The sequence below is a fragment of the Mus caroli genome, unplaced genomic scaffold, assembly GCF_978045245.1.
Source record: "Mus caroli unplaced genomic scaffold, Mus_caroli_1 scaffold_6, whole genome shotgun sequence".
Lineage (NCBI taxonomy): Eukaryota > Metazoa > Chordata > Mammalia > Rodentia > Muridae > Mus > Mus caroli.
This window is the reverse complement of record NW_028227261.1, coordinates 107,588,579-107,616,370: the sequence shown is the minus strand read 5'-3', so window position 1 is coordinate 107,616,370 and position 27,792 is coordinate 107,588,579. Positions and strand designations below refer to the sequence as shown.

General features: G+C 49.2%; 1 protein-coding gene across 2 annotated transcripts; it reads left to right on the top strand.

The window, feature by feature from the left end:
* The first annotated feature begins 182 nt into the window (after nucleotides 1–182).
* Nucleotides 183–27,759, top strand: Galnt12 (polypeptide N-acetylgalactosaminyltransferase 12). 2 transcript variants are annotated; one of them, XM_021160646.3, is made up of 10 exons: nucleotides 183–593; nucleotides 8,844–9,013; nucleotides 13,070–13,259; nucleotides 16,125–16,310; nucleotides 17,000–17,117; nucleotides 18,386–18,562; nucleotides 22,597–22,728; nucleotides 24,200–24,313; nucleotides 25,031–25,177; nucleotides 27,158–27,759. In XM_021160646.3, the coding sequence occupies exons 1-10, from the start codon at nucleotides 238–240 to the stop codon at nucleotides 27,296–27,298; spliced, it is 1,731 nt and encodes a 576-aa protein (XP_021016305.1). In that variant the 5' UTR covers nucleotides 183–237; the 3' UTR covers nucleotides 27,299–27,759. The 2 variants fall into 2 exon arrangements, with proteins under 2 accessions (XP_021016305.1, XP_085695435.1); XM_085839309.1 differs by lacking the exon at nucleotides 16,125–16,310.
* Nucleotides 27,760–27,792: the final 33 nt, after the last annotated feature.

Here is a 27,792-nt window from a genome sequence, read left to right as displayed (position 1 = left end):
ACGTAAGTTCAAGGAAGGGCCCCCAAAGCGCCCAGAGCACTGTGCTCAGCCCACACTCACGCCGCAGAGGTCGCCAAGCTCTTCGCTCTCCCAAGTGCGCACAGGCAGGTGGGCGCGGGAGGCAGCAGCCAGGAAGAGGGCGGGGCGCAGGTGGGGCGGGCCGGGGGCGGGGCGAGCGCGGTTCCGGGATCCGGGTCCAGCCTCGGTCCGAGGCCACGGGGTGCAGCTAGCGGGTGCATGTGGGGGCGTGCGGTGAGGAGGCGCTGCCCGCGGGGGCTGCGGCGCGGCCGGGAGGCGTTGCTGGCACTGCTGGCCCTGGCTGGGCTGGGCGCGCTGCTGCGGGCTCGAAGCAGGTCGGGGACGTTGGACCCGGGACCCCCGCGGACTCCTCTCCCCGGGCGTCACGAGCCAGTGCTGCCCAGGCCGCCGCTGCCCGCCGATGCTCTGGGAGCGCATGGGGAGGCGGTGCGGCTGCAGCTGCAGGGCGAGGAGCTGCGGCTGCAGGAGGAGAGCGTGCAGCAGCACCAGATCAACATCTATCTGAGCGACCGTATCTCGCTGCACCGCCGCCTGCCCGAGCGCTGGAACCCTCTGTGAGTAGTCGCGGAGCACTGGCGCGTGGGACGCAGCATCCTTCTCGGGAGGAGGTGGTGCAGAGCGGGGGTGGTGGTGGGGGGCGTATCTAGAGGGCGAAGAGGCGGGAAAGTTTAAAAAAAAATCAGAACGAACCTAAGAAAGTCAAACTGGTAACTGAGTGGTCCCTTGAATCAGACACCTCAAAGTTGTCTTTCTGTCGGGACAGGGTGAGATTCGAGTTAAGCACACAGAAGAGACCCCCTACTTCGTGCCTGTGAGGGCAGTTAGGACTGTGGGTGTGGCTGTGACTCCGGGGAGCTGACGGCGACTAGCACAGGGCTGACCCCATTCATTGGTGTGGGTGTGCTGTTGCCCAGGGATAGAGCAGAGCCATCGAGATGCCCAATGGCCGTGCCCGAGGCCGGGAGCCGCCTCCCTTTCTCTCTGGCTGTTGAAGTCCTAGCTTGGGGTGGAGGGCGGTGGGAAGAAGAGATTTGTGGGGAGGGCGCCTGTGACTCTTCAGTCCAGCCGAGCACACTCTTGTAGGTGGTGCAGGGCAGATCCTGTGTAGTCAGAGCCTAGTTCCTGTTGGAGCTGCTGGCTTTTCAACAGGTGAGAGACAAGGAAGCAAACACCCCGCAGCAGCTGCTGCTGCCACCTTTGACCCTGGGTCTCCCAGATGCCTCCACCCTTTAAATTTGTTAGAGAACTTTTAGTCCCCACTTGAGCTCGGTAGATTGCCTGGAAAACAGAACTCAGAAAGGGGTCCTGGTTAGAGCCACAGAGCCAGCCTGGTGTGATTATCAGGCGCTTGCCACCTTCTACTCCCCAGGCCTTGACAGTTCATTTTTTTTTTCCACTTTGGAAATGGACTCAGAGGGCATAGGCAACACTGAGCTGCGAGAGGATGAGATCAGCGGTCTGCTGTGCCCCTGCCCCCATCAGGGAGAGTTTAACAGACTTAACTGAATTTCTCTCACCTACTGCCATGGCTGTGCCCGAGGCCCTTTTCACTCTCTTTCTGAGTCAAAATTGCTGGGATTGGCAGGGATTCTCTACTCCTACCCAGTGCCTCAGGCAGCTTCAGCTCTTTGAAAGGGCAGGTCTTTTGCTCACTAGTTCTGCGGTCTCTGACAGTGGGATTCAGTCTTTAGTTGATTTGGCCTCAGTTTCCTCATTTGCCAACTAGGGAACTGATGAGGGTTAGTCTGTATACTCTGGGTGTCACCTGGGAGGGCCCTGTGCTGCTTACTTCCTCTTCCTCAACTGCCCTTCGTGTCATCTGCATTTGGCTGGAAAGTTATTCTTCTCAGGATCCAATTTCCTTTATGGTTAGGAGTTGTGAATATCTCTTTGAAACACTTTAGGTGACCTGTGGGGCTTACGGTTTCCTGTCTCCATGGTGATGCAGCTGCCTTGTGTCCTGCCGGGATTTGAGACTAGATCCTGCTGTGCCATTGACCCTGGAAATTAATCCAACCCAGCAGGATGGGCCTTGCCTCTGACTCGGGCAGCAGAGCCTGCCTCCTTAGTTTTGGCTGGCCTGAGAGAAAGGTGAACTGGAGCTGTGTATGTCTGGATCAGGACAGTCTTTGAGGCACAGCCTCCATATGGTTAGCAGTGCTGGGGCCTTGCAAGGGAGTCTCACTAATACTGCATAATAATAGTCTTACCCCTCCCCCACCCCCTTATTCTCAGGGAGCAGCTTCCAGATCCTAGTAGATGTCTGAATTCTCTCACGTGGTACCAAACCTTATGTATACTAAGCACTGTGATTCCGAGACAGTCCTGCAACAAGATGGCTGCTAAGTGACTACGGCTTGTTGGTGGTCAGTGTGAATACACTGGACAAGGAAGGGGATGAATGATTCATCTCATAGAAAGGGCAAGCTTTTATTACAGTATTTGAGGAGGTTTACAATCTTCCTTTTGTAACTGATTTGTTTCTGGAATTTTCCATTTGATACTTTGGGAATAAGATTGATTGAATAACCAAAGCTACAGAATGGGAACCCCCACACAGGATGGGGTCTCTGTAGTAGTTATGAGTCAATCTTGAGATTTGGGTTGAGAATTCAGATGGTATCCTGTGCTCACAGCATAGGGTCCCTCAGGAGTCCAGTTAATCAGCAGAGAGGTAACCAGGGTCCTTAACTGTCAAGGAGGGCGAGCCTGTAAGTTAACTTCCAGACAAACCAAAGAAAAGCCATGCAGCAGGTCACCCAGAAGGTCTGGGTAGATACGTTCTGTTTTCCTTTTTAGGTGGGAACAGTTATTTATCTGTTTTTATTATAAAAGCAAGATATGTGGGCTTCAGAAATTTTAAAATAAGAAAAGCAAAAACCCCAAACAGCTAAAAAAATGCCAACAAGAGAGCATTAAGGCAGGCATGGTGGTGCATGTCTGGGGCCAGATCAAGCAGAGCCACATAGCAAGACTCCAAAAGTAAAAGGAAAAAAAAATCAGCTTACAACCCCGGCAAAACTGTTATTAACATTTTGCTGTGTATCTGTCTAGACTTTTTCCAAGTATAGAAACAGACTTTGGAAAATATACACGAGATGTGTGGGTGAGAGAGAACATGAGCGTACACGCAAAGTCGAAAGTTTTTGCTGTCTTCACTTTGCCTTTTGCATACATGCCTGAGGACACACAGGACGGGTCAACCCAGAGACATCTGCTTTGGCCCTTGCTGGCAAGGGCAAGGTCTGGCACCGGGGTCCGATCAGTAAAGGGACTTTTGGGAAGTTGACTTTGCTTTCTTGAGATGCGGTGGAGGATCTGACAGTTGCGGGCACAGCTTTGTTTTGTTAGTTTAGTGCTGACTCGAGGAGGAAACAAGGCCCTTGGATAGCGGTCTAGTCAGCGAAGGTTCTGGATAGCAGCATAGTCAATTCATGGGTTCATGGTTCACAGGCCCTTCTCCAGTGCCTCTCATTTGATGCTAGTGAGGAGGGAGGATTTTACTTCTCGATAGCAGGCCCAAGTAGGGGGAGCCCATATAGTTGGGCTCTGCAGTCCTAGGGAATTCTCTCAGTGCCAGGGACCTTCTCTAGAACAATGAAATCAGAATTTCTGTGGCTCTGATGTGTGACCTGGCTGGAGCTGCTGACCTAGTTGTTTTGGACTGCTGGCTCAGAGGAATCATGGTATGATGGAAAGTAGAGGAAATAATTTATAATAACTGCGTTGAAACTAGCAAGGATTATGTCACAGGCCAAGAGTTGCTAACATTACACTAAAAAAAAAAAGTATTCATTAAATACAGTAATAAGATGATTGCTGTCTGCCACTCACATTCTGATCTAGGTATCAGGAAAGAAAGTGGAGTGACTGTGTTGTGGTGGTGTCCTCTGACCCATATCTGGTGATGTCATGTGTGCCAGCACCAGCCACACAGCTGTCTGCTGCTGGCTAGAGGAATGAGCTTTCTTGACCTTTTTGTGACCTTGACTGCTGGGGCTAGGTGTGTGTTTAGGCTCAGAGATCAGGACTTGGGATGTCAGAGGGTCTCAGAATAACTCCTCATAGTTGTCCACAAGACAGAAAGTGCCCTGCTGAGCTTGCAGGAGGAAGCTTGTGGGACTTCTCTTTTGTAGAGAGAGAGCTTATCTGCTCTTGCAACATTAACTTTCTGAAGCATCCCATATCAAGTGGATATTAAACTAGTATTTCTTCTGCTTTCCAAAAAGGATTGCAAAGCATAGAATGTTTTTTTAATCTTTGTCAGACCAAGCTTGTGGCCTTTAGCCAGTGACTCAGATCCACAGAACCTCCTTAGAGCCACAGAACCTCCTCAGAGCCACAGAACCTCCTCAGATCCACAGAACTTCCTCAGATCCACAGAACCTCCTCAGAGCCACAGAACCTCCTCAGAGCCACAGAACCTCCTCAGTTCCACAGAGCCTCCTCAGAGCCACAGAACCTCCTCAGAGCCACAGAACCTCCTCAGTTCCACAGAACCTCCTCAGAGCCACAGAACCTTCACAACACCTCCTCAGATCCACAGAACCTCCTCTGATCCACAGAACCTCCTCAGAGCCACAGAACCTTCTCAGATCCACAGAACCTCCTCAGCTTTGGATCCATTTTCCTGCCCCTTTTTTCCCCCACTCATTTTGGACCTATATGCTTTAGGCATATCACTAAATAGCTGTGAAGGTACAGTATGCTCAAGGCACCTTATAAAAAGGAAGCATTTAGTTTGGGCCTTGCTTTCAGTTTCAGAGGGTGAGACCATGACTGTCATGGCAGGGAGTGTGGTGGCAGGCAGGCAGGCATGGCACTGGAGCAGTAGCTGAGACCTCATATCTGAAAATTGGAGGGAGGGAGGTTGACTGACTTTTAAGCGGATATTTCTATCATTTATATTTATTGTGCACATTAATACTGATACTTTGGATTTGATTATGCCATTTATGTTATAAGTCATATTTGTTATATTCTTGTCTTTTGTTACTTGCTCATTTGGTTTTGTTTTACAACACAGGGCTTCTCTGTATCTCAGGCTGCCCTGGAACTCACCATCATCCCCCTGCCTTGGCCTCTAAAGTACTGGGATTACAGGTGTGACACACCATGCCTGGCTTGTTGCAATATTTTTGTTTTGTTGTTTTTTGAGACAGGGCCTCACTGTATAGGTCCAGCTGGCCTGGAACATTCTATATGACTGATGATGGCTTTGAACCCCTGATCCCCATGCCTCTACTTCTCCAGTGTTTGGATTGTAGGCCAGCACTCATGGTGTTGTGTCCTGACTCAGCCTCTTCCTGTCTCAGGCCACTGACATGAATACAGTGATGTTGGTCTAAGAGTCCCTCATCTTGGACTTCCTTATGGTTTGTTTTGAAGGATGGATCAACACAAAATGTCACAATTTAAATAACAATGGCCATTCATTATTTTATGTTTCTTTGATCAGGAGTTTAGGAATACCATAGATGGGTGGGTCTGGATCAGAGTCTCAGAAAGTCTCAGCCAACATGATGCCTGCATCTTGGTCATCTGAACCCATTATGGGGCAGGAGACTGTGACCCCTAGCGCACTTACCTGTTCACAGCCTCCCCCATGGGGCTGCTCGAATAGTCTCAGGAAGTGGCAGCTGCCTTTCCTGTGCCCCATTACACTGTAATATGGAGAAAATGTCACCCACCACCACCTTCTTTTTCCTCTTCCTTTTCTTCCTCCTCCCTTCCTCTTCCTCCACTTCCCTGCTTCTTCTTCTTCATGTCTTCTCTTCTTGTATGGTAGTTTGAAATATACTATTTTTGCTTTCTTCTTTGATGTTATTCCTTCTGAGGCTGGATTGAATTCTTACCTTGAATATCGATCAGACTCCTGTGTGTGGCTTACTAGAGTTTCCTGATGCTGGTACTGTTGTGCCCATGAATTACAGCCTGGGGTCTGAAGGTATCGCTCCTGCCTGGCTGCATGACAGCGGGATGTCCCTGCTGCCACAGCTCAATTTTCCTTGAGTGCCTTGGGATGCAGCTGGGATGAGACTGTGGAACTGGCTGAGGAGAGAAGCTCCCTGCCCCACACAGAGTCTCTCAAGAGGCCATTTGTGATTCCAGAGAAGCCATTACAGTGGTACTAGAGCCAGGCCATGGCCACGGAGCCTCAGGGCTCACTGCAGAAGTGGTTGTGACATTTATCCTGGGAAAATGTCCTACAGGGCCCTGGGAAGGAGCAAGGGAAGATCACTGTTTGGTGGGAAGGAGTGCCATATAGGATGCCTCCTATTGGATACGAGGAATGAGCCAGGAGCTCCCGAGAAGACCATTGGTTATAGACATCCGGTGTGTTCCCAGCCCTGTGCTCTGTGAGCTGAGCATACCGTTTGACATCACTGAACCTCAGCTTTAAAACCAAACCCGTGAAGCTGACGCGGGGTACATGCTTTTATTATTAATTGTATGTTTGTGTGTATGTGCTGGCAGGCCCAGAGATGTTGAATCCCCTGGAGTTAGAGTTACAGGAGTTGTGAGCCTTCTATTATGGGTACTGGGAATCAAACTGGGTCATCTGCAAGAGCAAATAGCACCCTTAACCACAGAACTAACTCCCTCTCCAGCCCAGGAAGTGATTTCAGAGGTAAAGATTAAATACTGGATTTTATGTGAGTGGAGTCCCATGCTGACATCTCTAAAATGAATCTGTTCTGTACAATTCAGTTGGCAACTTTTCCCTTTCTGGTTCCTGAAACTTTGTCAGCCGCCTGCTTAGCTTTGATGGATGACTACAGAGCAGAGAGCTAGGGTAGCCCCAAAAGACATTCCATTTCTAAAGCGTGGCAGAAACAGATACGTTAAGGAACAAATCTTTATTTTAGAGATACATGTTCAAGAAACTGTGGGTGCTGCGCTATGCAGGGGTTTCTTTACAAACAGTCTGAGATGAGGACGGTGGGGGCGGGGTGGGTAATAAACATGGGTTGAGGTCTCGTGTGTGTGAACTCTTGATGGTGGACAGTCAGCATGGGTTGAGGTCTCGTGTGTGTGAACTCTTGATGGTGGACAGTCAGCATGGGTTGAGGTCTCCTATGTGTGAACTCTTGATGGTGAACAGTCAGCATGGGTTGGGGTCTCGTGTGTGTGAACTCCTGGGTGGACAGTCAGCATGGGTTGGGGTCTCGTGTGTGATAACTCCTGGGTGGACAGTCAGTGGAAGTTTCTGGTCCTCCTGCCTCCTGTTTGAAAAACTTCAAAGTAAAATAAAATGGAAAACGTGCCAGGGGTAAGTTAAGTCACACATGTGCTTTGAGGGGCTAGGTTTCTAACCACCTGGTTTGGTTTGGCTTTTCTGAGTCAGGGTCTCACGTATCCCAGGCGGCGAAGATGACCTTGAACTTCTGATCTGCCTCTCTTTATGTCCCAAGACGATACGTGTACATCGCCAGTCCTGGTTTATGTGGTACTGGGGTCAAACCCAGGGGTTTATGCATGTTAGACAATCACTAAACTTCATGGGGAATGTCACCTCTGCAGAGAGCCCACTACCTCACTAATTCTATCTATGGCCACTTCCGTCTCGCTCCTCTGTGGTTCTTGTCCACTACCCTTCCTGACTTCCTCTGTTACATAGGTCATTTTTGTCATGATTGATTTGCTTCCCTGATTACTGTCCCCCGGAAGGTAAGCTCTAGGGATAAAAGCCCTTGCCTACTTGGCACATGGCAGGCAATCAGGAAATACTTGGTGACTGACTGAGGTGGGCCACCGAAGCATTGCTAGTTAGTGGGCAGCTGTGGGTTGTGCTCCTCTGTGTAGCTCTGTGTCTCTCGAGTCTCACCTGTCTTTCGAGGCCCTCTCTTGGAGGCCAGGAGACTGGCTGCTCTTCGGTGCTTATCTTCTTGTGGTGTAGCCAGCTCATCCCGTGGCATGGTCCCAGAGTCTGAAATCTGGTGGCTCTGCTATCATCTCGTTTTGCCATCAGCACTTCCTGCTGACAATTTCTAGGCATTGCCCCATAGTGAGCGCCACAGCCCTGAGGTGATTCTGAGGATAGATTGTTGTATCGACCAGGAGCCTTCAGTGCACAGTGACACAAACTCCTGACCAAGCCAGGAGATCATTGACTCCCAGGAGCCTTAGTCAGGGCCCCACCTCGATGGTTAGACAGGCTCAGTTTCACCCCCAGAAGCTGTCCCTTACTATAGACGCCATGTATCTAGTTTGTGTGCTCGGCTTCCAACCTTTGTGAGGTGTAGTGACTTTTGCATGCTGGGGAAGGTGGGCACAGTTCCTGGGTGACAGGAATCGTGTGACCTGCACCTGTTGAAATGGAGGAGCCCCCGTGCTGGAGCTCCGTGTGGCCGCCATCTCTCCAGGACAGACATTTTCCTTCTTAGAGGAGATCAGGGCTGAGCTGCTTTTGGAAAGCATAGGGGGTTTTCCAAGAAGAGAAGGGAGGAGGAAGCAGAAACTGCCAGGAGGAGGGAACAGTCTGAGCCGAGCCGGATTGGAATGGGGTGGACAGATAGGATAGCCAAGACCCGAGTGAGTGACAGGCTCTCTCCCTTGGATTCTGTCTAGTTTGTGTGTTGTCCAAGTCTTGACATTGCTTTACGGTTTGAAACCAGTATCCCATAAGCAGGCGTTATGGTTACACCTTCTCTTGAGCATCTTCTGGAGCTCAGTGAGAGATCTTTTAGTAGATTATTTCCCAGGGGAAGCCTAAAGACTATGGTCTGTGTCCCTATCGTCACTCCATCCCCAGTGCTATACGCTCGGGCTTTTCTGCTGTTGAAGTTACATTCTGTTTACAGGTGCAGAGAGGTGAAATACGATTATGATAACCTGCCCAAGACTTCTGTTGTCATAGCATTTTATAATGAAGCCTGGTCCACACTCCTTCGGACAGTTTACAGTGTTCTTGAGACCTCCCCTGACATCCTGCTGGAGGAGGTCATTCTGGTAGATGACTACAGCGACAGAGGTAAGCCCTGTGTCAGGGGCTAGGGGGAGAGGGAGAGGGAAGAGGGACTAGGTGTGCTCAGTGATAATTTGAGGCATACTCTAGGGTCAGCTATTGGCCAGCAGGGAGAGGAGGCTGTACGTGGAGAGCCTTGGAGGTCACCATAAGGTATTAAGATTTCAGGAGTCTGGTAGGAGCCACCTAGAGAGCTTCAGAGGGACAGGTGGGTCGTCAAGAGGTCAGTGTGCTCTATGAGGAATGGCCAAGGGCAGGGGCAAGGCTGGGCAGGGATGGGAATGGGGGAGGGGAGGGCAAACACAGGGCTGCCTTGGCTTAGCTGTGACTAGTATATCCATGGAGTGACCCTCGCCAGTAGATTTTGGGTGACTGGCTAAAGTTGAGACTGTTGGGCTTAACTGAGGAGAAGTGTCAGGAATGAAGCAACAGAGATCACTGAGTGTCATTGCAGTTTAAATGTAACTGTGTCATTGTCCTGAGCTATCACACACTCGGCAGCTGCTACCTGTGGGCTGTGTAACAGCCGGGCTGTGCTCGGACCTACAGGTGCTGGGCTGTTCTCACAGACAGAAATTCACCTGGGGTGACAGGAGTTTGGTGTAATAGGTCAAGATGATGTCTGGACTTGTCCCCTCCTAACACATGTCTCCCCTCTGGGGGATTCTGCAGCTCCAGTCTGCCTGGCCTGGCCTAGCACCTCACACCCCACCATTCTGGTCTGCCAGAAAAGTTAAAAGGATGCTGCAAGAGACTTACCCTTTTTCTAGACGTTCCCAACCTTCTTCCGTCAGGCAGAACGTCAGACCATAGCCGCACCCAGCTGCAAGGGGAATTAGAAATTAATCTTGCACAGCTGTTAAAAACAGTGAATTTATGAAATTCTTAGACAGATGGATGGATCTGGAGAATATCATTCTGAGTGAGGTAGCCCAATCACAAAAGAACACACGTGATATGCACTCACTGATAAGTGGATATTAGCCCAGAAGCTCAGAATACCCAAAATACAATCTGCAAAACACATGAAACTCAAGAAGAAGGAAGATCAAAGTGTGGATACTTTGATCCTTCTTAAAGGGGGAACAAAAGGAAGGAGTTACAAAGTTTAGAGCAGAGACTGAAGGAACGACCATCCAGAGACTGCCCCACTTGGTGGATCCATCCCATAAACAACCACCAAACCCAAACACTATGGCAGATGCCAACAAGAGTTTGCTGACAGGAGCCTAATATAGCTGTCTTCGAGAGGCTCTGCCAGTGCTTGGCAAATACAGAAGTGGATGCTCACAGTCATCTATTGGATGGAGCACAGGGTCCCCAATGAAGGAGCTAGAAAAAGTACCCAGGGAGCTGAAGGGGTCTGAAGCCCCGTAGGAGGAACAACAATATGAACCAACCAGTACCCCCAGAGCTCCCTGGGACTAAACCGCCAATCAAAGAAAACACATGGTGGGACTTGTGGCTCCAGCTGCATAAGTAGCAGAGGATGGCCTAGTTAGTCATCAATGGGAGGAGAGGCCCTTGGTCCTGTGAAGCTTCTATGCCCCAGTATAGGGGAATGTCAGGGCCAGGAAGTGGGAGTGGGTGGGTTAGGGAGCAGGGAGAAGGGGAAGGAGATAGGGGATTTTTCGGAGAGGAAAGTAGGAAAGGGGATAACATTTGAAATGTAAATAAAGAAAATATCTAATAAAAAGTAGCAGAAAGAAAGAAAGAAAGAAAGAAAGAAAGAAAGAAAGAAAGAAAGAAAGAAAGGAAGGAAGGAAGGAAGGAAAGAAGGAAGAGAGAATTACAGTCTTTATTCTGTTGACTGTGAGCTCAGCTAGAATCCCTGGCAGGGAGGAGACGGAGAACAAGCAAGGGCTGGAGTTTGATGTTGAGCACAGCCTGGGGCCCCTGAACTCCAGGTAGAGGATCCCTGGGTCTGAGGCAAGCTCTACCCTGGTCTGGCCACACCATCATGGTACCTTGGGAAGTCACTCCTATTCTCTGAGCTGCAGGTTCTGCCCTGAGAATACATTTATCCACTCCTCTGTCAGAGAATTACATGGAAAAATAAATGAGGTCACATGCAGCCCGCTCATACGTCTCACTGAGGGCTTGGACCCCACGCCTACCCAGGGACTCCACAGCTTTGAGCTCTGGCATTAATGAGTTCAGTCTCCATAAAGGGGTAATCATAAGTCCTACAGTATAGGATTGCTCACAGTGAGGACTACGTGAGATGAGGCTAGGGATGCATGTTAGTGCCTTGAAAATACTTATGCCTCGTTAAATGATAACTTCTGTTTGTATGAAATGGTGTCAGATTTGTAAACTTAGCTCTTGTCTACCATACCAACACTGATCACCAACCAAATGGACTGACATCAACATCAGAACCAAAAATCAAATACCAGATTGCTTATATTATCTGGTGGGAATTAGACAGTTCTTGAGCAGACAGAAGTGCAGTCCCTCACAGTGGGGAGTGTTGAGCTGCTACTGACCTTCCTGTGGTGGCCACATAGAGAGCAAGGGAGGAGCCACGAGGCCTGGGATGCCATTGGCATGGCAGCTCCACTTGCCTTCTCTTTGCTTACCAGAACTGATTGTGGGGTAGGGGGTAGGGAGTTGAGGGTCGACTCCTCAGCCTAGGGAACAGCACAGGCACACCCCACATCAGTTACGGCAAACCCACATGTGTCTCAGGGTGCACACACCACACTGAGGTCAACTGTCATGGCGTGGCTTGTAAAGTCACCTTCTTCATCTGTGCTGTCAGCTCACGGGCAGTCATTTAGAGCTTAAACAGAAAACCAGTGAGGAATGTTAGTGTGTTAAGCACGTCTAGAGAGGACATAGAACATTCACTAATGGATGAGAACTTTGGGTGGCGAGGGAAACGCTCTCTCTTCCCTTTCTTTGGCTCAAGTGGGTTCCCATCATCCTCCCCTGACCCTCTAGTCAGAGTGTGACTCCTTGTCCTGGAATTAGGAGACTGGAGGCTAGTTGTTGCCTGTCATCTTCATGCGTAACCTCTTCTGCAGACCGAGATGTGCACATCCCCTGACAAGCTGTGGTAGCTGCTACCCTATAAAGTGCTGATTCCAAACAAGGAAAATGTCTGCTACCATAATTACTGTTTTAATAAAAACTATGTCTTAGGCAGCTTTCTGTCACTATCGCAATACCTGATGCAGGCCGCTCAGAAGGGAGAAGGGGTTTCTTTGGCTTACAGTTTGGGGAATTCCGTTTCTCATCTTCAGCATGCTATAGTGGAAGGCGTTGGTGGGAAGTTATACTTCCCAGCCTGGGGCTGGGGGCAGAGGGGGTGACAGGAGTCCTGTGTCCCCCCTGGAGTGCACTCTCACAGCAGCCTCAGGGCCTCCCCATAGGCTCCGCCTCCAAAAGGTTCCACCAGCTCCCAACTTCACCATCCTGGTGAGGAAGCTTTAGTCACAGTGCGTCCACAGAGGCAAGGGACCATATTCAGTTGGTTTCAGCTTTTATGTGCACAAGTCAACCTCTGAGGGACTTTTAAATAAAGGTTTATTTGGTGGCTGGAGAGTGGGCTCAGTGGTTAATAGCGGTCACTTGCTGTTCTACCAGAGGACCTGGGTTTGGTTCCCAGCACCTATCTGATGGTTCACAATGGTCTGTCACTACAGTTCCAGGGGATCTGATACCCTATTTTGGCCTCTGCAGGCACCTAACAGGCAAATGATGCATGAATCTACAGGTAGGCCAAACATCCATGCACACATAACATTAAAAATCAGCCACAAGTGTGCGTGTATGTGTGTGCATGCATCATATGTATTTGGTGCCCTTGGAGGCCAGAAGAGAGTGCTGGAACCCCTGGAAATGGAGTTATAGACTGTTAGGGACAGCCTGATGTGGGTACTGGGAACCTGGATCCCGTCCTCAGGAAGGGGACCTCAGATTTTTAACAACTGAGCCCTCTCTGCAGTCCCTTATGAAATACTTTTTAGCATCGGGCAGACACTGGATGGTGGGGGCTGGGATGTTTGCTCTGCCAAAGATGTGGGACAATGACCACTGTTCTGTTTGTGTCCACAGAGCACCTGAAGGAGCGCTTGGCCAACGAGCTGTCACAGCTCCCCAAGGTGCGCCTGATCCGTGCTAGCAGGAGAGAGGGCCTAGTGCGAGCCCGGCTACTGGGAGCCTCTGCGGCCAGGGGCGAAGTGCTGACCTTCCTAGACTGTCACTGTGAATGTCATGAGGGGTGGCTGGAGCCTCTGCTGCAGAGGTGTGTGAGACCCCATGGGGGTGGAAGCAAGGACAGATTTACCTTGGCTGCTGAGGGGGTTGGGGTGTCAGCCCACATCTGGTACCCTTCAGCAGGATCTCTGTGATGGTGCAATGGTAAATGAAGTGGTGTGTGAAAGGTGCTTAGAACTGGCAGCTTGTTGGGAACTGCTACAGTGCCAGCTTCTTATAGCAGAGCCATGGAGTATCATCAACCCCAGGCTTACAAAGTTGTTGCAGACGAACTCTTCATGGGGATGTGCATTTGCATGTGTGTTTCAAGCACGGCTCACTTAGCCATGGATACTGGAGTTACTCAGCATTCATTAAGTACAACACTTGGGGTCCTTGAAACTCAGACCCTAAAAGAGGTAGGGAGGTGTGTGTGTGTGTGTATTTACAAGTATGTGCATATAGTACTAGAGGTTGAACTAAGAGCTTTATATATTTGAAGCATATCCCTAGAGCCTGCAATTTAAAAAAATATTAATTTCTTTAAATATCAGAACTAAAAAATGCAAGTATACATGAGCAGAAAGAACCTAGCCTGTATTTTTACCTTTATGCTAGTTTAGTTGTAAAGTATACTTTTTAAAAATAAAACACACACACACACACACACACACACACACACACGTCTTCAAGGCTGTTCCCTGTCATCCCCAGCCTCTTACCTAGCTGTCTACACTGTAGGTCTGGCTGTGGTCCTCTGTGTCTCCCTCTCCCAGGCTTCCCAATTGTCTACTATAGAAGGCAGAAGTTAGCTAGCAAGCCAGGAGTTCCCCCAGATGGAGCTCTGTTTAGGATCCCCACTGTAGGCAGACAAAAGGTCAGAGCTGTCATTAGTGACGGCCTCGGGGTTTCTCTAGAGCTGAGCTGGAGGCTGAGGTTCAGATCTATATAGTGTGCTATCTAGAGTCTGGCCAACCGGCTCCCCTGTCTCTCCCACAACGTGCAAGCAGATGGCTACCCTTGGGGCCAGTGTGAAGTCTGTGGATGCCAACCTACCCCCTGAGCTGGTGAGCTAACAGAATATCAGAGTGGCAGACTCTTAGACTATCAGCGCAGCTCCTCCCTGTGAGCAAGGCCATTCTGCAGATCCATTGAAAATACCCAGAGGATGTTTGTATCTGACTCTTAGAGTTTCACTGAGCTTCTAGATGGGTTCAAAGCTCACTAGGACTTTGGCACACATTGGAATGAGACCCATAGGGCTGCAGGCTGTGCCTGATAGTCTTAGCTGTATCCTGGCCCTTTCCCTCCAGGGGCCTCTGGAAATAGACGTCTGGGTCGTCATGTCAAAGACTGTTCTTGGTGTGCTGCAGGCGGAGGATGCTGAGTAATGCACGATGTGCTCTTAATTCTGGAAACTTCCCCATGCATACATCTACCCCCAAGGCAGAGCCCTGCACCCGAGTATTAGTGTGGCATTTCCTCAGGTTCCTCTTTGTCTAAAGTTGGGCTCTCTGTGGTTCCCACCAAAGACCTGCAGCCAAGCAGACCTGTCCTTAGTCTGCTCCACCTTTCTAACCAACAGTCCCTCAGTTTGTTTGAAGAGGTGGGTGTTGACAGATGCACTGTCTGCTCCGGCATGGCCTTTGCCAGTCCCACCTCAGCTGGCATCTGCTGTCTCTCTGACTTTGTTCTGTTGGTCTAGGACAGGAGCGGCTCCAGTCTACCTCTCTGTTTCATGTGTCCTCTATGCCGAGATTGGAAGGTCTTACTTACATTTGAGATAGCTTCCCTCCCTGCTGTAACCCAAAGAAATGAGTTCCCAAGGGGAAGTTCCCTTTCAATTCATTTTCTCCCATGTGTCAAAGGTAATGATGTCACGCTGATGGACAGTTGGTCTTGGAGAGTGTTTGTGGATAGCAAAGCCAGCATGTGTGCAGGCTGATGATGTGTACACACACAAGTTAAGACGTTTTAGTTCACTGCATTGTTCACAGTAACAGGGAAAGAAAAGCGGTGGTTCCAGGTTTTCATCCACTGAGCTTACAGACATGCCCTTGGGAATCTTCATTTTAGTCCTGTGAGGACACATCTCCATCTTGTTATCATAGAGGCAATAGATTTTGAGACATCAGGTGACTTGGCTGATACAGTATAGCAAATAAAGAGCAATGTTCAAATCCTTAAAGATGAGAGTCTAACTATGAGCCTGACCTCAGGCTACCTCTTCCTCCTCCTCCTTCTCCTCTTCCTTTTTATTTTTGACATAGTTCCTCTATCTAGCTGTCCTGGAATTCACCATGTAGACCAGGCTGGCTTCATACTCTCCAAAGAACCATCTTGTCTTCCTAGTGCTGAGATTAAAGGCATTTACTACCATGCCTGGTACATCTTCTGGTCTTAAAATAAATTTTTTTTATCAAAAAAATTAATTGCATCACATTTAGAGATAGAGCAAGCATGCATGGGTACCTCACACTGCATGTGTGGAAGTCAGAGGACACTTTGGAGGAGTCAGTCTCTCTTCCCACCAGGTGGGTCCCAGGGATTGAACTCGGGTCATTAGTCTTGGCCATAGGCTCCTTTATCCACCAAGCCATCCCAGAGATAGTTGTTTCTTGATGAAGCGTTTTGCACTCCTGAGAACTTGAGCATGTGTGATATTCACACGCCTTGATTCTTTGAAAGAGATTCAGATTTAGCCAGAATGCCCGAGGACGGGAAGAGAGGAGATGGAATTGTGGGATGTTCCCATTTCAGTTCCTCTCCACCTTCTCCCATGCTCCATGGTGGCCCCCAACATAACCCAGACCCCCGAATAAGGGAGGTGGGTCTTCTCACCCAGGAGTGGTCCTGCTGCCCCCCTGCGAGGTCTGGAGCAGACAGATGAGATGGATGTGTTGGGTATTTACAGGATCCACGAGAAGGAGTCCGCAGTGGTGTGCCCTGTTATCGATGTGATTGACTGGAACACCTTTGAGTACCTGGGCAACTCGGGAGAGCCCCAGATTGGCGGCTTTGACTGGCGGCTGGTATTCACGTGGCACGTGGTTCCCCAGCGGGAGCGGCAGTTGATGCGGTCTCCTATAGATGTTATCAGGTCAGGTTAGCCTTCCTGGCCACTCATCTCAGAGCCTGTCCTATGGGAGGGATGGCTTCCATTCTCTACATCGGTGCTTCCCCAGAGCATTTATCTTATCAAATATCTTTGCTACACAGATAGACTTTATATTGGTATCTTTCAGCTAATTAATTAAAAATTTTAATAGGGAGAAGCATGCATAAGCTAAAATTTGCACTTTTCCCTGATTGAGCTGAAGGTGGAATCCTGGGCATCACACTTGCCAGGCAAGTGCTGGCTCCCCAGCCTCTGATCTCTAAACTTCTAACAGCACTGGGGTTTTCCTGCTCAGGCCATTGTTCATGTCAGGGGGTGTGGCCATGCTCCTTCTTCCCAGACCTCGCCTCCTCAGGAAGCTTGGATCTTCCCTCCCCTCCCTCACAGGGCTCTGGGTAGCCTTTGTCACACATGGAAGACTTGGCTGTTCAGCTCATCTGAACTTCAAAGCGAGGGCTGTGGGGTGTATCTGTGGGCCTCCAGGCTCTGCCTGGTGTAAGGCACAGAGGGAGCGTGAGCTCAGGTGTGCTTGTGGATGGATGAATACATGAAAGCCACTCAGCTTCGTGGATCAGAGACTCGGGGGCGGGGGTGGCAGGGTGAGGGTTGCTCAGCCGTTCATGAGGGCTTTGTGTCTCTTGCATTGAAATATAGGTACTACTTTTTTCTAGGTCTCCAACTATGGCTGGGGGCCTGTTTGCTGTGAGTAAGAGATATTTTGATTATCTGGGGTCTTACGATACAGGAATGGAAGTCTGGGGAGGAGAAAACCTTGAGTTCTCCTTTAGGGTGAGTAGTCTTGTTTGGACTCATTCTGTGTTCTAATTTCTCATATTCTCTCTCTCTCTCTCTCTCTCACACACACACACACACACACACACACATCTCTCCCTCCCCCCCTGTGCTGCCCCCCCTCTTCAGCCTTGGAGGCATATCCAATTAACCTGAAAGACATTGACAAGCACATCTTAGCAACATGCTTGATGTCTTAGTCAGCTATTTTGGGAGATGTACTTTTACATTTCTGCCAGACTTGTGCTGGAAACAGCACAGCAAGTCTTCTAGCGTCTCTCTCTCTCTCTCTCTCTCTCTCTCTCTCTCTCTCTCTCTCTCTTGCAATTGAGGCTAGGAGTGGCCATGACTTGCCCATGCTCACTCAGAACGGGTACCAGAGCCAGAGTCCTGGGCCCACCTCTTGGAGCTGCTTTCTGACCTCTGTGCTCAGCTTAGGAGGCGGCTCCTGCATGTAGCACAGCTGATAACTGTGGGGCGCTGTCTTTTAAACAGGCATGTTCACAGGTTCACTGTACAAAGTCAGACACAATTGATTGAGTCTGTGGTCTGAAGCTTGCCCTCTGCCGCAGGCCTGGCTGCTGCCCTGGAAGCCCCTCTTGCAGAGCCTTAGTGTCTCAGCCATCTCCTCGTCAGCAGAATCTTAACGTGTTTCAGAATCAAAACCAATATTTTTAGCAATGTTTTCTGTTGTCCTACCCTCTTGAAAACAGTTAGCTAAGAAGAATTTGGCCTCCTCCCTACCACACAGTGTTCACACCCTACATTATAAACACCAGATGCTAGGCTCCTTCAAGAATGCCTTTGGGAAAACGAGGCCCCAAGTGACCTGAGTTTTGGGTGTGATTCTAACAGTTTTTCTGCCTCTTCCCTAGGTGTCAGGACGCTCTGCCTCTTCTAGAAGCTTCCTCTCTACCTTTCAAACCTCTCTTCTTCCTTGCTGCTCTCTTCTCTTCTGTGGTGTCAGGTAATGAAGGCACATCCGACCCGCCGAGGAAGTGGGTTGCTGGCGTGGTCTCTAGGGCCCACGCCAGTCAAGTGCATGAGCTGTAGCCTGGGCCTTGAGGTTCTTAGCTTCTGTGTCTTGCCTGTCTCAGGGCTGCTTTCTCATTCTCTCCCTTTGTGCCAGGTGCATGCCAGTTAGTGGCTTCTGTCCCTGGGGAGGGTGAGCGCCTTGGAGGGTGCCACCTCCAGACTGCACTCCCTGTGGACCGGCAGCCATCCCTTGCTCACTGTGTGACCTCCCCTCTCCACGTCCATTGCAGATCTGGCAGTGTGGTGGCACACTGGAAACGCACCCGTGCTCCCACGTGGGCCACGTCTTCCCTAAGCAAGCTCCCTATTCCCGTAGCAAGGCCCTGGCCAACAGTGTCCGAGCTGCAGAAGTGTGGATGGATGAATTTAAAGAACTCTACTACCACCGGAATCCCCAGGCCCGCCTGGTGAGTGAGAAAACCTCTTCTTCCATTTATGGGTAGGAATACCCAGTCAGTTCTCACAATCCACAGAACCATGTTTTATAAAAGCTGCTACAAATACTGAATTAGTGATTTTCATGCCATTGCTTCTAGCAATATTAGGTTCCTGTGAGGCTCAGACACAATAGTTTTGCCAGCTAGTTGGGAGTGTTAGGCGTATCAGGACATACCATTCATGTGTTCTGTTTGAGGACTCTTGATTGATTGATTGATTGATTGATTGTTGGTTCATCAACACTGTTTGCTTAGCCAAGGGCACTGGAACCCATGTCTGAACAGCTCTTACCTACAGGTATTTTCTTTGCAAGGCACATCACAATCTCACAGAGAAAACACCTTTAGATAAGAGCTGTTAGGTATTTTTCTCTTGTGTTTATTTATTTGTGTGTGTGTGTTTATGCTTAGGCATACGCATGCTGTGGCACATGTGTTGTGGTCAGAGGACAACTCTAGGGGAATTGCTTCTCTCTTACTACCACGTAGGTTCCAGGAATCAAACTCATGTTGTCAGACTTTGTGGCAAGTGCCTTTAACAGCTGAGCCATATTGTTGGCCCTGCGTCACTTTCTTACATTTAGGAATGCAAGAAGCACTGACTGGTAGTCACTTTAGATGGCTGTGTCTTAGTTATGGTTTACTGCTGTGAACAGACACCATGACCCAGGCAAGTCTTATACAGGACAGCATTTAATTGGGGCTGGCTTACAGGTTCAGAGGTTCAGTCCACTTTCATCAAGGCGGGAACATGGCAGTGTCCAGACAGACGTAGGGTTGGAGGAGGTGGTAATTCTACCTCTTGTTCCAAAGGCAGCTAGGAGAAGACTTACTTCCAAGAATCTAGGAGGAAGGTCTCAAAGTCCACCTCCACAGTGACATACTTCCTCTAACAAGGCCACACCTACTCCAACAAGGTCATACCTGCAAATAGTGCCACTCCCTGGGCCAAGCAAATTCAAACCACCACAGCTGATAAAGTCAGAAACACGGTGTGAAATCCAAGGCCCCAATAGATTGTGGAAAAGACACTTTTACAGTGTGAATGCAACTCAGAAAGGCATTGGCCTTGTTAGACCTTCCTGGGAGCATGCGTGTTGAACGATTTGAAGGGATTATTTGTGGATGTCCATGACAGTGCGACTCAACACGGAGGTAAAGAGCTAGAGAGCAGCCAGGTCTGGCTGCGCCGGTATGTCCAGTCTGGGTTGTGTGGCGTCATCTGTTGGCACTGCCAGTCTTGGCTGTGCTGACACATTTAGTCTGGGTTGTATGGTGTCATCTGTTGGCACTGGTGCAGGGGTCTTGGCTTTCCTCTTGAGCCCATGTGCTCGGGTTGGGAGTTAAGCACAGATTATTGTCTGAAGTTCCTGCTCAGAGCACACCTGACTTCTTAGCTGGCAGTCTCTTGTGCCCTTCATCCTGCACTCCCTGGAATGGTTCACAAACCTACAGCCTTATTCTTCCACAGCTATATCCCTGCACCCATGGAATCCAGCCACCCATTGAGCTGAGCCCATATTCCATGTGATGAATGAGACCCTATGAGAGCAAGTTAGTATCTCTCTTCAGGACCATACCTCAGGGGCTGCTTGTGCCTCAGAGCCTCATTCTGTCCCTGCCTTAGAGACCTATGGATCTGCCCCACCCCTGCTCCTGTCACAAGGCTTTGGGTCCATGGCCTCTAAACAGCCATCTCTGTAGGTCAGAAGCCAGCTCTGCATATCTAAGGGCCACTTGCTGGCACAGGAGGTCGTTAAGACATCTGCCCTGGCCCTTGATGGAAAATTCTCCCAAGGCCCTGCAGGGTAGCTACCAAATTCTCATCTTATAGCTTTGAAGTCTGACACACAAGGAGACAGGGGAGGAATGGGAGGAGGGGGAGGGGGAGGGGGAAGAAGAGGAGGAGGGAAGGAGACTGAGAAACTAAAGGAACCTCCCTAAGGCCTGGTAGCTCAGGGGAGGCGGTAGCAGGCCTGGGGCCTGCATGCCAGGGGGCTTTTCTCAGTTCAGCTGAACCCAGGAGCCAACAACCTGATCTGCTGCAAGGCCCTGTATCTTAGAGGCTCCCCATCATCTGCCTCCGCTTTTTCTGTCTTGCCTAGAGCAACAGACTAAAATACCTGCTCCTCACTGCCAACCAGCCTGGAACTCTCAGCTGCTATTCTCAAAGTGTACCCCTCTCCCCAGAACAAACATGTCAGTAGGTGTTGAATGCAACTGTATGCTCAATGCTAAGGTGGGCTTTGGTTAAAGCGGTGGGCACTGTGACTCGTTAAAGAAAGGACTTGTGGGACCAGTGAGATGGCTCGTGAAGGGACTTGCCACCAAGTCCGAAGACCTGACTTCAGTCCTGAGGACCCACATGATGGAAGGAGCAAACCGAGTATCACAACTTGTCGTCTGGTTTCCATATGTGCATGCAGGCTGACACAAAACAAATGAAAGGTTATTAGAGGGAAGTACTGGGGATGTCGTAGACATTATTTAATCCGGACCTGGGGTTTCTACCCTGCCTTGTCAGTTCCTGGATAAAAGACACAACTTTTATTATTTATAGTAAGCTTCAAACAGCACAAGAGCTGGGCAGGTCTCTACCCTTCTATGCTATCAGAATCTACTCTCCTATCTGAAACCCGAGTTATCACTTACTGTGTCTCCTCTAGGCTCCAGTTGCCCAGCCCTTAAGCCCATGCTTTATTGACTCCTAACTCATGGTGTCTTTCTTCATCACCCTTCACAGTCTTCTCATGATGGTTCTCTTCAGACCCCAGACCCGGAATCCTAAACCCCACCTATGTCTCTTCTGCCCAGCTGTTGGCTGTCAGCATCTTTATTTACCAATCAGAAATAATTTGGAGGCAAGGTCATATAGGGTCTACGTACGGACCCTGGTCTTGAGGGCCCGCACTTGGCATTGCAATAGATGTGACATCCAGATGTTTATATGTTGCCGTTCCTTGGTGTCCCTCACCAGTCTTCAGCAGGAAAACAAATTAGAGCAAGGACAGTCATATCTCAGACCTTGCTGTTGTTCTTGTGTGAACATTTGCTGTGCTACCTGGTGGCAGGCTTTATTTCATTACTCAAAAGCTCTTGGGAGAATGCAGGACAGTGGTGGCAATCGCCTTTAATCCCAGCACTTGGGAGGCAGAGGCAGGCGGATTTCTGAGTTCGAGGACAGCTTGGTCTATAGGGTGAGTTCTAGGACAGCCAGGACTACACAGAGAAACTCTGTCTCAAAAAACCAAAAAAAAAAAAAAAAAAAAAAAAAAACAAACCAAACCAAAACAAAACCAAAACAACGCTCTTGGAGGGCAACGGGGGTGCCTGTAAAGTCAAACACTTGCTCGCTGCAGTCTTGAGCTCATATTAGTGAGTCAAATGTTCAGCATATGTTTGTACTTCACTATACTGAACATGCCGGTCACTTATAGTAAATGATATCTAGGCCACTTGCCTGTGTTTGAGAGTGAATATTCATATATCAATAATAAGAAGGGTACAGCCGTAAGCCATCCCATTCCTCTGGTTAGACATAAGAACAGCCTGTGGCTAGAGTCCACCAGGGTGCATGGGTCCAGGATATTGATGTGGGGGCTCCTAGGCTCTGTCTGCAGGTGCCTTGTCTCCTGACCCCATAGCTCTGCCAGTGTGACAGTCTCTTCTGCTTATTGCCTTTGATGTGACTGTCCCCACTCTAATGTGTTATTCTGTTGAAGACTGACATGTGACACCCTCCTCCCCAAAAGGGCAATAAGTATCTGGTCCCTTCACACTGCTGTCCCCCTGTTCTTCCTCTTAAAAATAAATCTCATTTCACTTGTTTTATGTGACTGTGAAGGTGCCAGTGGTGCACATATGGAGGACAGGGGACAATTTGAATATTCTGTGCCCAGCACCCAGCTCAGTAAGAGTGTGGCTTGTACATTAGCTAGTGATTTCATCGAGAACAGCTGTGGATAGGCAGCCTGTAGGGACTCAGCGTTCTGTTGTTTTCTCAGGAACCCTTTGGGGACGTGACAGAGAGGAAGAAGCTTCGGGCCAAGCTCCAGTGTAAAGACTTCAAGTGGTTCTTAGATACAGTGTACCCAGAGTTGCACGTGCCGGAGGACAGGCCTGGCTTCTTTGGGATGGTAAGTGGTGGGTCATGGTGGAGTGGATGTTTGCCTTAGGTCTGAACAACAGTCCTGGGGAGGAATTCCCCATTTGTGAGCACCCCAGACCTCCCCCGTTTTCACCCCTCTGGTCTGATCATGTATGTACCGTCCTTTCCTCTCCCCTTGGGCGTCTGGGCCCTGGGTCCGCAAGGTCAGGACTGGAAGGCACCTGGAAATTGTCAGGGGTGAGCTACTGTTTGTTGTTTAATTAACTGGGATGTCTTGCTGCATGTGGAGATCCGAGAACAGTTCTCAGGAGTGGCTTCTCTTCTGTCACTCTGGGACCCGGGGACCAAGTTCCAGTCATTAGACCTGTGTGGACATGCATGCACCCATTGAACATCTCACCAGTCAGTTAATTGTGGGGCATGGGCATATGTGGGGTTTCTGTGTCTTAGTTTCTGCCAGTATTTTCAGATTACTTTAATCTTAATGGCCTGGCCAGTTAGTGATTTGTGGCCCTTAGAAACAACACAAGCAATAGCAGAGGCAGAAGACTCCCTTCCAGTCATCCAGAATATGTAGAGAAAAAAAAAGAGGCCAAACAAGGCGAGAGTCTTGATTTTGCTAGGAGCTGAACCATCTCCCTATGGGCTAACTGTTGCCTATCTGAGATGCTGCTGTCCCATTTTGGATAACTACAAAGCCAGGGTTTAGTGTTAAATTATGTTTTCAAGGTGAAAGTGTTCAAATGTACCGAAGCACCGGGAATAGTGTAATGAGTCCTGTGTCTGTAGTCAACATTCTCTTCCTCTTGCTTCCTCTTCCCTGTCCTGCCTCGGTGCTTTTGGCTATTGGTGTCCTGTGATTTCCTTCTGTACACTCAAGTGGGCACAACCTGCCACGTAACCACGAAGCCTGCCACATTTTCACTAAGCCTGCCACGTAACCATGAAGCCTGCCACGTAACCACGAAGCCTCGCTCCTGTTCACTCTGCCACTCAGCGCACACTCCTCCATTTCTCAGGTTGCTCTGTGGGTGGTTGCAGATTCTAGTGGGGATCCACACACTGTGTCGGGCTGTTGCAGCTTGCTTTGGAAGACTCCTTTAGTCTGAGCCACACCTCCTCATTTTCTCTGCCATGACTGCTTTTACCCCAGCCTGGTTGTGTGCGTACTGTTTCACTCGTGGCACTGTCGGTAAGCTGTACCTCTCTCCTCCGTGTTTCCTAATCGTGGAAGTGAGGCCACACCCAAGATTGTGCTAGGGCAGCAAGAAGGCTGTGACCGAGCAGTTAGAGGTGCAAGCTTTTAGGCCAGGTTTGTTGTCTTAAAGTTTGGCCATGTTCCCATCTGTTGTTAGCATAAGAAAACATTATAGTGACTGGAAAGAGCTGGACAAAGCGACAGGGCTCCTCTCTCATTGTGTTCTCCCCGCTGAACCTGTGTGGAGTCCTTTTGGTGTGTGGAAATCTAGACTGAGGTGCCACCTCTGTGTCTTGTTTAGCTCCAGAACAGAGGACTAAGAGGGTACTGCCTTGACTACAATCCTCCCAATGAAAACCATGTTGAAGGCCACCAGGTCCTTCTGTACCTCTGCCACGGGATGGGTCAGAACCAGGTAGGTCTGGGCCTTGATGGGGAGGGGCAAGCTTTGTTGCTCTTCTTTTAAAACACTTTTTAAAAAATATGTATTTATTTGCCTGTGTATGTGTGTGTGTATATACCTACTCTGTGTGTGTGTGGTGTGTGTGTGTGTGTGTGTGTAAGTCAGAATGGCGGGGGTCAGTTCTCTCTTCCCTCCATGTGGATCCCAGGGACAGGACTCAGGTGAGGTCGTCAGAGCCTTTACCCCTCTCACTAGCCCTCTGCATGAGTATCACTCAGTGGCAGAGCACTAGCCTAGCATGTGGGATTCACGGTGTCTGTTACTTTGGATGTGGCATGACAGAAAAAAAAAATCCAGGAGTAGGGTCTTATCTAGGTTTAAATAAGAGGTCAACTTAGTACCTCAAGATACCTGGAACCGTACTACAGGGTCATGGCAGTGGTGGTGTGGGGTAGGGGTGGTGCTCTAACCCACCCTCACTTATTTCCCGTAGAGAAGTGGTTCTCAGCCTTCCTAATGCTGTGACCTTTCAATACAGTTCCTCATGTTGTGGTGAGCTCCAGCCATATTATTATTATCATTGCTACTTTATAACTATGATTTTGCTACTGTGATGTGAATGTCTGATATGCAGGTTGAGAAATTACCACCCTAGATAAACTTGTGCAGGGCGTCTTCCTCCATATCACAAGGTAAGCTGACATATGTTGGTTGTTAAACTGTTGTTAGTTTTTCGAGTATACGACCCGGAAAGAAATACGCTATAACACCCGCCAGCCCGAAGCCTGCATCACCGTGGAGGACGGGAAGGATACCCTTGTCATGGATCTCTGCCGAGAGACCGTCCCAGAGAACCAGGAGTTCATCCTACAGGAGGTCAGTGAATGCAGCTTTCGGTGCCATCTGCCCACTGTGCGACTGTGCGGAAGCCAGGTGTACTCTAGCCTGGTCCCGGTGGTTCTCAGACACTGGAAACTTCACTTTGACCCTGGGGGAATGACTGTGAGTCTATGGCTTCTGGTGACAGTGAGGCTTTCTTCTTTTTCAGTCTTTTACATTATGAGCTGACAGTGAGGGTTTCTTCTTTTTCAGTCTTTTACATTATGAGCTGCTGTGGGTTGTAATAGAAAGTAGAGTTGACACTAATGTGTGGGGGTGAGGTGGGTATACGAGTGTCGTAAGTGACCCAAGTGCCAGAACATGAGGTTAGACCCAGGCATGACCCACCCTTCTTCTCTGAGCATCATTTCACCTTGCTCTGAAACAGGCTTGATAACAGCAGCCTTGCTCTGCTCCAGGAAGGACTTAGAGATTCCCGGGACTTCCTGTGGAAGCTGTGAGGGCCTGTAGAGAACTCATGGCTGTTTGGGATGGGACCAAAGAGGCAGCCTGGGATAGAGCTGGCTTTCCATATACTGTTGATTGACCCATTTGTGAGCAGTCCGAAATCCCATTCAAAGTTGAAATATATTTTCCTGTAGAGAAATAGAATAATAAGCAGTGGAGTTTGCAGGCTCCCTGGAAGAGCTGCGGTGTTAACCCTGTGGTGTTAACCTGTTTGACAGAAGAAAGTAAGATCTGGATATGGTAGCACACTCCTATGATCCCAGCACTCAGGAGGCTGAGGCAGGAGGATTGTGAGTTCCAGGCTAGCAAGACCTGTCTTAAAATACAATAGTTTAGGAAAAATAATCCACACAGTCCACAATCTGTTGTCCTCTTCCTTTTGCATTTTTCTTCTACCCCACCCCCACCCCCAGAGAACTATAGTACAATCTAGAAACAAGATTGGTCACATGCTGCGTTAAGAATTCCACTGTAAGGCTGGCGGGATGGCTCAGTGGGTAACATGCTTGGCACACAGGCATGAAGACTGGAGTTCAGACTTTCAGCACCCCCACCCCCCGGAAAAGCCCTGACAGGTCACCTGGGAGGCAGTACTTAGGAAACAGGGATTCCCAGGACAGGCTGGCTAGTTAAATTGATGAGCTTTAGAGTCAGAAAAGGCCCTGTCTCAAGTAAAGAAGGTGGAGGTGTGATACCTTGTCATCTTCTGGTCTCTGCATACACATACATGAATGTGTAGACGCCTATGTGTGTGAACGTGCATAGCCCCCACACAAACAAAGATTTTACCTTAAAGTTCACTGGTCACTTTGGAGACGTGGGTTTGTGTAGAAGGCTGGCCAGAGAGATGCTGTAGCGAGCCCCTTACTTTTAGCTTCCTCAGGGGGAAACTTGGAGAGCCATGGAAGGGTGAGGGTTAACAGCATCTAGCAGTTAGCAAAGCCTCTCCCTCGGAACCAGGAGCCTATGCACTGTCACTTTTGGCTGCTGGCCCCTTGTTATGTTTCTTACACTACAGAGGAGAGAGGGGCAAGATACACAGCAAAGAGAGGCTCTCCATGCCCACAGCAAGTATTGAGGAAGCAAGCTGGCTGTCAAAGACTGCCATGACCTGGGATGTGAGACTGTGACCAGGCTGAGAACAGGTGACCTGGGGACTCAGGTCCCTCACCTGGATATGCTGCCACCAAGTTAGAATGTCACGTGATGCTGTTAATCGGCTCAGGAGAAGGAAGTCATGGTTGGAGTTAGGTGATGGAAAGACATGAGGGAGGTGTATGTACATAAAGGATCTCGGCTGTGACTTCACTGAAGGAGGGGCGTGGTGAAGAGCTAGAGGCTCCCTCCCATCCTCTTGAGTAGCCAGCAGGTGGCGCTGTTTTGCATTGCTGACATTTACGAAATGCTAAAAGTCACTCCTTGGGGTCTTCAAAATCTGCCTTAAGGGAAACGTGGCTTTTCTGAGGAATCACTAAAATCATTTTGAACATACAATGTTTTCATTTGTAGGATGGCACTTTAGTTCACAAGCACAGCAGGAAATGTGTGGAGGCCACAGAGAAGGTGTCAGACGACGGCTTTGCACCATACTTACGGGACTGTACCAACTCAGATAACCAGAGGTGGTTCTTCAAGGAGCGCATGGCGTAGTGCATCGCCTTGCCAAGGAAGACGCCCGCCACGGCTGTGGACTGTGTGCCCAATGAGATGGACAACGTACACGGTTGTCATTCGTGAATGTGCTGGGTGTCACAAGAGTGTGAATAAGCTTTGTACAGATTTTGAAAACTTTAAAAATGTCTCCTGGCATCCTGCTTTCTGAGGGCAAAGATGTTGCCTTTGGAAAGGATATTTTCCTATCCAGATGTGCATTTTACAATGGTGCCTTTTATTCTCATTAGCAAAAAAAGGTAAATACTTTATTTTGATACATACAAAGCATCCTGGGTGTTTGTAGCACACTTTACACAAACTGTTAGTACCTCAAATGAATGTTGAGTTAGAGTTCTCTCAGGGGGATGAGGTGGACACTGGAAATACTGTTTTGATTTCTTCAGGTGTGAGTGGGGTGAGATAGTCTAGATTCATACAATAAAGAATGCTTTTGCTTATGTGTTGATGCCACAGCCAAAATTCTATCATAA

Bases quoted from the DNA above. Each gene is read 5' to 3' on its own strand.
- Galnt12 (XM_021160646.3), top strand. From the start codon at position 238: ATGTGGGGGCGTGCGGTGAGGAGGCGCTGCCCGCGGGGGCTGCGGCGC. The intron at 594-8,843 runs GTGAGTAGTCGC...TTCTGTTTACAG, and splicing joins CCCGAGCGCTGGAACCCTCT to GTGCAGAGAGGTGAAATACG. The intron at 24,314-25,030 runs GTAGGTCTGGGC...AACTGTTGTTAG, and splicing joins ACGGGATGGGTCAGAACCAG to TTTTTCGAGTATACGACCCG.